Source organism: Macaca thibetana, chromosome 1, assembly GCF_024542745.1.
Source record: "Macaca thibetana thibetana isolate TM-01 chromosome 1, ASM2454274v1, whole genome shotgun sequence".
NCBI classification, from domain to species: Eukaryota; Metazoa; Chordata; class Mammalia; order Primates; family Cercopithecidae; genus Macaca; species Macaca thibetana.
Genome location: NC_065578.1, coordinates 51,075,132 through 51,083,280, shown reverse-complemented (window position 1 = coordinate 51,083,280; position 8,149 = coordinate 51,075,132). Strand labels below are relative to the sequence as shown.

The following is an 8,149-nucleotide window of genomic DNA, read 5'->3' as shown; positions in this document are numbered from 1 at the left end:
TCTCTCCGCCTCTTCTCCCTCGCCCCGCCCACTTGGGTTTCGAAATGCTCGCTGGTTGTTCCGAGAATCAGTCCGGGTCACGTTGGTTCCTCTCCTTTCCTGTTCTCATTGGTTGCTTACGTGAGCGTGACTACTTTCTTGCCTCATGATTGGCTAAAATCAGGAGCGTCATCGACGGCCGGGAGGGCGGAGGGATGAGGGAAGTCGGCGTGAGGGAGACTGGGTTGGGGGAGGGGTTCAGGCCTGTTCCCCGCGGCTGCGGCAGCACCAGCGCCGGCCGCCACCGCCTCTGGAACGCGGAGGAGGTGGGTCCCGGGAAGCGGGATGTCCATCGCTCCAGCTTGGTGGTGAATGCTGAGGAGAGTCACTGTTGCTGCAGTCTGTGCCACCCGGAGGAAGTTGTGTGAGGCCGGGCGGGAGCTCGCGGCGCTCTGGCGAATCGAAACGCGGGGTCGGTGCGAAGACTCTGCTCCTGCCAGATCCTTTCCTATTCTGGCCATGCCTGGAAGGAACAAGGCGAAGTCTACCTGCAGCTGCCCTGACCTGCAGCCCAATGGACAGGATCTGGGCGAGAACAGCCGGGTTGCCCGTCTAGGAGCGGATGAATCTGAGGAAGAGGGACGGAGGGGGTCTCTCAGTAATGCCGGGGACCCTGAGATCGTCAAGTCTCCCAGCGACCCCAAGCAATACCGGTGAGGGAGGAGGCTTGCACTGGGGAGGCGAACAGTGTGCCGGCTTCTCTGTCGGTGCCGCCGTGACTTCTTGTCTCCATGTCTCCCAGTGGAGCAACAGGGCACACTTTCCACCCCAAATGCTTTCGTGGGTGGAGGTGGCAAGCGTGATTAGAGGCTTCCCTGTGGTGTCAGCTGGGCAAGTGGGAAATCTTGGGTTCTAAGATGTCAGAATGGGAGAAGCTTATCGAGTCATTTGAATACAGTCGCTAAAGCAAGAATGGAGGTTTCTTTGAGGAACGCAGCCTGAATGGTGAGGGAGTCTTGGTATCATGTTACCAGAAAAGGTTGACGGAGTTGGGTACTTTAATTTTGGAGGACAGGATATTTAAGGGGCGTATTATCACTATCCAAAATATATAAGGGACGCTTAAGTGATAGATGAAACTAGTGGACGAAAGTTACCAGAGGATGGTGTGGCTTCAGTAAAGTAACTTTGCATCATACTTGGCCTAAATTGAAGTGGCTTGTTTCCATGGGTAGTTCTCCGTTACCAAAATGGTTGGGCGACCTCTTCCAGGAATATATTAGAGAGGACTTGGGTCTCAGTTGGGTGAGTTGTAAGGTTTCTTCTAATCTTGAAATTCTCTACTTTTGGTTTGTGCGGGAGTCCTCTAAACATTTCTAATAATCGGTGATTCAGTCCCCACCTGAATATTTCCTTCAGAGGTAGCTTATTTCATGGAGTATCGTGACTATGATGTATCTTGTGTGTGTGTGTGTGTTTTAATGAGAGCCTGGGTCTTGCGATGTTGCCCAGGCTAATTTCAAACTCCTGGGCTTAGGGAATCCTCCTGCCTTGGCCTCCCAAAGTACTGGGATTACAGGCATGAGCCACTGTGCCAGGCCTGGACTTTGATGTATTTTAAATAGAGTTTATATTGTCCAACAACTTTGTTGAACAGATTGAGGAAATTGAGACCCAGAGGGTTTGCTTCTTGCTTCGAATCACACAGCTAAATAATAACAGAACTGGTATAATGACCCCTACTATCTGACACCAAATTCAGTGTATCATTTACTGATTTCTTTCTTTCTTTTTTTGTTTGAGACGGAGTCTCGCTCTGTCACCAGGCTGGAGTGCAGTGGCGAGATCTCGGCTCACTGCAGTCTTCGCCTCCCGGGTTCAAGCGATTCTCCTGCTTCAACCTCTCCAGTAGCTGGGACTACAGGTGCTCGCCACCATACCCAGCTAATTTTTTGTATTTTTGTAGAGACGGAGTTTCACCATATTGGCCAGGATAGTCTCCATCTCTTGACCTCGTGATCCGCCCGCCTCTTCTCCCAAAGTGATGGGGTTACAGGCGTGAGCCACCGCGCCCTGCCCATTTGCTGATTTTTAACAAAGTTCTTGTTCATGTGAATTGAAAACTGAAGGATTCTAGCTCTAAATTTGTTATAAGCCCCTACAGCATTAGAGCAAGAAAGAACCTTATAATCTTTTCCACTTCCCACCACCCCTCTTTGACAGATGACCAAAACTGAGGTCTAGAAAGAAGTGACTTAGCCCCAAGTTTAGGACCAGCCTAATTTCTCCTGTCACTTCAAGTCTAGATACATTTTCCCCAGGCTGCCAGAGTCAAGGGGTCTTTATAAATGAGCTAAATTTTTGCTTTCTCATCAAAGAGGTGGTTGTACAGGTTGAGTATCCCTAATCCAAAAATCCAAAATGCTTGGAAATCCAAAACTTTATGAGTGCCAACATGACACCACAAGTGAAAAAGTCCACACCTAACACCTTTGCTTTTTGATGGTTGTTCATGTACACAAACTTTGTTTCATGCACAAAATTATTAAAAATATTGTATAAAATTATCTTCAGTTTATGTTTATAAGGTATATATGAAACATAAATGAATTTTGCATTTATACTGGGTCCCATCCCCGAGATACCTCATTGTGTATACGCAAATATTCCAAAATCCAAAAAAATCCAAAATTTGAAATACTTTTGGTCCCAAGTGTTTCAGATAAAGGATACTCAACCTGTATTGGCAATATATAAATTAGCAAGTTGAAAACTTGATTAAAGGTGCTTAGTTTTTGCCTTCCAGATCAAATGTTCAATAATGGTTTCAGGGTTTTTTCCTGTCTATATAAAGTTACATAATAACTAATGTTTATGGAATATACACTATGTTTCAGCTACTGTTGTAACTGCTTTAGATGTGTTATTTCATTTACTGACCTCATTTTTGGTAAATTTGTTTGACAGATACCTATTAAGTCCTACTCTGTGCCAGGCACCAAGCTAGGTTAAATATTTTCTGAAACTTGGTCAATGTGATAAATGTTAGTCTGGGTGAATATACAAAAATGATTGAGCCAGTACATGCCTTCAGGGAAAACAGTAGAGAGAGACACAGACACATTAAAAAAAAAAAAAAAAATTAGAGACTGTTATGGTGGCTCATGCCTATAATCCCAGCACTTGGGGGGCCGAATTGGGAGGATCACTTGAGCCTAGGAGTTCGAGACCAGCCTGGGCAACATAGTGAGACCCTGTCTCTACACAGAAAAAATTAGTCGGGTGTGGTGGTGTGTGCCTGTAGACCCAGCTACTTGGGAAGCTGAAGTAGGAAGATCCCTTAGCTGTTTCAAAAAACAAGTAAATAAAATTAGGACACTAAAGTTTTATAGAAGCCATAATGGAAGTATGTCCTAGATATATTGAGGAATGAAATACATTGGTAAATTCCACCGGGGGAGAAAGGAAAGACTTCAAAGAGGAGATAATGCTTAAGAGTTGTTCTTTGAATAATTGTTGCGTTTTTGTCTTTATATGGCTTTTGCCAAGTCATTGTCCTTCTTAGTGTTTCAGCTTAGTTTAAAAACGAAGGGGGTTGGTTAGAACAACAGTGTTTTTCAATAACCCTCCCCTTTCAAAAGAGCAGTTCTTCCGTATTACCTGTTTTATAGACTGGAGTTTCAATTGGACTTTTGAAGAAAAGATGTTATTAGTTTAAAATAAAGGTGGAAAATCTCAGGACTAGGTGGTCTTTAAAGACTTACCCAAATTCAATTCTGTGAATTTTTGTAACCAGAAACACCCTTAGGAGGCATCTGCAGCCCAGAGAGCTAAATTATCCTTCCAGATTCTGCTGAGATATTCCCTCTGTGAAGTCTTTCTAAGCAGAACTAATTCCTCCTTCCATTGTATTTCAGTAGGATTTTGTACATGATCCATTACAGTACATAGCATCATATTATATGTCTTTTGAATAAGTACCAGAGGAGGACACATTTAGAGTAATATTGTGGTGAAATAATATCTTGAAAGATTTACCAGTCTTCATTTATTAATAACCTGCGGAATTTTACTTCAGCATATGTGTAATTTGTATTCAGCTTTTTTTGAAATGTTGGGCGTATTTCCAGGACACCTATTACGCTTTTTTAGAGATCTGTATTAAATGCTCACCAAGTGTTGATTCCCTTCCCTTCTAGAAGGGTTAAGGGACTTCAGGTTGGGAATTGATACTCAAATTTTTATTGGCGTTGAGTGGAAATTCTAGTTGGGCAGGATTAGTAGTGGTGTTTTCTATTTATTTTTTATTTTTATTTTTGAGACAGGATCTCACTTTGTAACCCAGGCTGGAGTGCAGGGGCATGATCATGGCTCACTGCAGCCTTGACCTCCCAGGCTCAGGTGATCCTTCCACCTCAGGCTGTCCAGTAGCTGGGACTACAGGCATGTGCCATCATGCCCAGCTAATTTTTTGTAGAGATGAGGTTTTGCCATGTTGTCTAGGTTAGTCTCGAACTCCTGACCTCAGATGATCTGCCCTGCTTGGCCTCCCAAAGTGCTGGGATTATAGGCACAGGTGAGCCGCTGCACCTGGCCTGGCCGTGGTGCACTCTGAATAGTAAATAATTTTAACAATGAAGAACACTTAATGTTAGGTATTTTGGATTGAATAAAACAAGTACAAAACACCCTCCATGTTTAACCTGCTTGTAAAATGATCTGTATTTCTATGGAGGAGGAAAGAACAAATGAAATAGTATATAAACTTCTTTTTTATTTTTTTTAATGATTAAAAAAATTGTGAGACAGGGTTTCAATTCATCGCCCAGGCTGGAGTACAGAGGCACCATCACAACCTGCCCCACCATGTCTGGCTAATTTTTTGTAGAAATGGAGATGGGGGGTGGTGGTGGTGGTGGGGGGCGTCTCACCAAGTTGCCCAGGCTGGTGTTGAACTGACCTCAGGGGATCTGCCCACCTCAGCCTCTCAAAGTGCTGGGATTACAGGCGTGAGCTACCACACCTGGCTGAAAAGACATAAACTTCCGAAGGGCAAACCCTTCTAATTTAAATTTTGGTCAGACTGTTACAAGTGAGGAGATGGTTATCTTAATAAATTTTCAGGCTGGGCGTGGGGGCTCATGCCTATAATCCCAGCACTTTGGGAGGCGGAGGTGGGTGGATCATCTGAGGTCAGGAGTTCAAGACCAGCCTGGCCAACATGGTGAAACCCTGTCTCTACTAAAAATACAAAAATTGGCCGGGCGCGGTGGCTCACGCCTGTAATCCCAGCACTTTTTGGGAGGCCGAGGCGGGCGGATCACGAGGTCAGGGGATCGAGACCACGGTGAAACCCCATCTCTACTAAAAAATACAAAAAATTAGCCGGGCGCGGTGGCGGGTGCCTGTAGTCCCAGTTACTCAGGAGGCTGAGGCAGGAGAATGGCGTGAACCCGGGAGGCGGAGCTTGCAGTGAGCCGAGATAGCGCCACTGCACTCCAGCCTGGGCGACAGCGCGAGACTCCGTCTCAAAAAAAAAAAACAAAAAAAAACAAAAAAACCACAAAAATTAGCCAGTTGTAGTGGCAGGCGCTTGTAATCCCAACTACTTGGGAGGCAGAGGCAGGGGAATCGCTTGAACTCGGGAGGCAGAGGATATAGTGAGCTGAGATCACGCCACTACATTCTAGCCTGGGTAACAGAGCAAGACTGTGTCTCAAAAATAAATAAATAAATAAAATAAAATTTCAATATATTATAGAAAATAATGGGTGGGTATATGCTGTATAAGGTACAGGCTATTTCTGAATATTATGTTGTTTACTGTTGTATGCTGTTGAACAGGAGGAGGATCACAATTCAAGTGAGCGGAACAGTTGCATTGAGAACACTAACGTTTGTTGGCTTCCTGAATAGTTTGCTAGTGAAGTGGCTCACTTCTGAGCAGAAGCCTTTTGCTCACTTTGGCAGCACCTATACTGAGCAGAAGCTTTATATAAATCTAAGGTATCAGAAGAAAACTATACACCAGGAAATAAGATAACTTTTTTTTTTTGTATTGGATGGGAAGAACATAGGTTTATTTGTTGATATTTACAACGAAAACTCCTGGAACAATAATGCTTCATTCAATACGTGAGCCAGTAATTTCATTTGTGTGTGTTTCGTTTCACATACACACAGACACACAAATATTGCTAAAATGATAATAAAATCTCACAGCTACAGAGAAATCATTATGACTTCCATGTGCATAAATTCCAGGAGATTGACAACAATTCATTAGTCTGATATAAATGAACAAATGAATCCAAATCTCTTTTTTTGCACTCCCACTTGTCTTGTAAAGTAGAGGTAACCTGGGTATTACTTCATGCGATTCAAACTCATTTAACACAATAAGTGCTTTTAAGGTCGAAGTATGTTAAATCTTATGAAAACTAGTATAACTTTAATAAACATATCTTTTGTCTCTTACTATTCCTTAGACTGATTTCCTTATTTTGTTTTGTTTTGTGTTTGAGACAGTCTGGCTCTGTCACTCAGGCTGGAGTGCAGTGGCATGATCTCAAGTCACTGCAGCCTCTACCAACCAGGTTCAAGCCATCCTCCCCACCTTGGCCTCCTAAGTGGCTGGGACTACAGGTGCACACCATCATGCCCAGTTAATTTTTGTATTTTTTTTTAAGAGATGGTATTTCGCTCAGGCTAGTCTCAAACTTCTGAGCTCAAGCAATCAGCCTACCTTGACCTCCCAAAGTGCTGGGAGTACTGGCATGAGCCACTGCACTGGGCCTGACTGATTTCTTTAATGTGGGCTGATGGGCTAGTAAGAATAGAAAGAGTATATATTGTTTATAACTAAAATGTGTGTGTGTGTGTGTGTGTGTGTGTGTGTGTTTTAGGAAAATAAGATTTAGCATTAAAAAGCTCTCTGTTGGCCAGGCGCGGTAGCTCACACCTGTAATCCTAGCACTTTGGGAGGCTAAAGCAGGCGGATCATGAGGTCAGGAGTTCAAGACCAGCCTGGCCAACATGGTAAAACCCTGTCTTTACTGAAGATACAAAAAATTAGCCAGGCGTGGTTGCGTGCCTCTGTAATCCCAGCTACTTGGGAGGCTGAGACAGGAGAATTGCTTGAATCTGGGAGGTGGAGTTTGCAGTGAGCTGAGATTGTGCCATTGCACTCCAGCCTGGGCGACAGGGTGAGACTCTGTCTCAAAAAAACAAAAACAAAAAAACCCAAAAAAGCTCTCTGTTTTTCTGGCTGGGTGCGGTGGCTCATGCCTGTAATCCCAGCACTTTGGGAGGCCAAGGCTGGTGGGTCACCTGAGGTCAGGAGTTGGAGACCTATCTGGCCAACATGGTGAAACCCTGTCTCTACTAAAATACAAAAATTAGTTGGGCGTGGTGGTGGGTGCCTGTAATCCCAGATACTGGGGAGGCTGAGGCAGGAGAATTGCTTGAACCCAGGAGGCAGAGGTTGCAGTGAATCGAGATCACGCCCACTGCGCTTTAGCCTGGGCGACAGAGCCAGACTCTGTCTCAAAAAAAAAAAAAAAAAAAAAAAAAAAAAAAACCAAAACAGAAAACAAACAAACAAAAACGCCCTGTTTTTAAAGAACTGAATGATGGTAAAAACTCTTTTGCTTTTAAGAAGCTTATGATCTGCTATAGGAGAGTCAGGGAGCAGATACTGAAACTGAAATGCATTAAATATAATAGGTGCTAGAATAGGGATATGTAAAGTATGACTTTTGTTTTGTCATTTGTGTTTCTAGTTTGCTATCTACTGGTATGTGACCTTTAGCAAGTCAACTCATGTCTCTAAGTCTAAGAATATTCATAAGGACACAGAAGAAGAGCAACCCATAAACAATTGAAATTGAAAAGGAGCAGTCGGGAAGCAGCTGATAGTGGCTTTTTTTTTTTTTTTTTAAATGAACCAGTGGAGGAGAATGCTTGAAGCAAGGAGTGATGATAGATAAAACAGAGGTCAAGTAGTACTAGGCCTGAGTCTCTTTTGGAGACTCAAGAAATTACTACTGGTGAAAGTTTCAAAGGAGTGATATGGAGGCAGAAACCAGAGTGTAGTGAGTTAAGGATGAATGGAGAGTGAGACATTGATTGAGATGGAGTCTTGCTCTGTCACCCAGGCTTGAGTGCAGTG

General features: G+C 43.6%; 1 protein-coding gene across 4 annotated transcripts in view; it reads left to right on the top strand.

The window, feature by feature from the left end:
- The first annotated feature begins 9 nt into the window (after positions 1 to 9).
- The window catches only part of NRDC (nardilysin convertase), a 98,838-nt gene continuing 90,698 nt past the window's right edge, over positions 10 to 8,149 (top strand). For 2 of the 4 annotated variants that reach the window (XM_050802663.1, XM_050802662.1), the window contains exon 1: positions 187 to 305. Coding sequence is in view for 2 of the 4 variants with exons in the window: in XM_050802660.1 (XP_050658617.1) it covers positions 352 to 692 (341 nt within the window). In the remaining 2 variants the exon portion in view is untranslated. Of the gene's footprint in view, positions 693 to 8,149 lie in introns of all 4 variants that reach the window. The other 2 variants (XM_050802660.1, XM_050802661.1) reach the window with 2 other exon arrangements.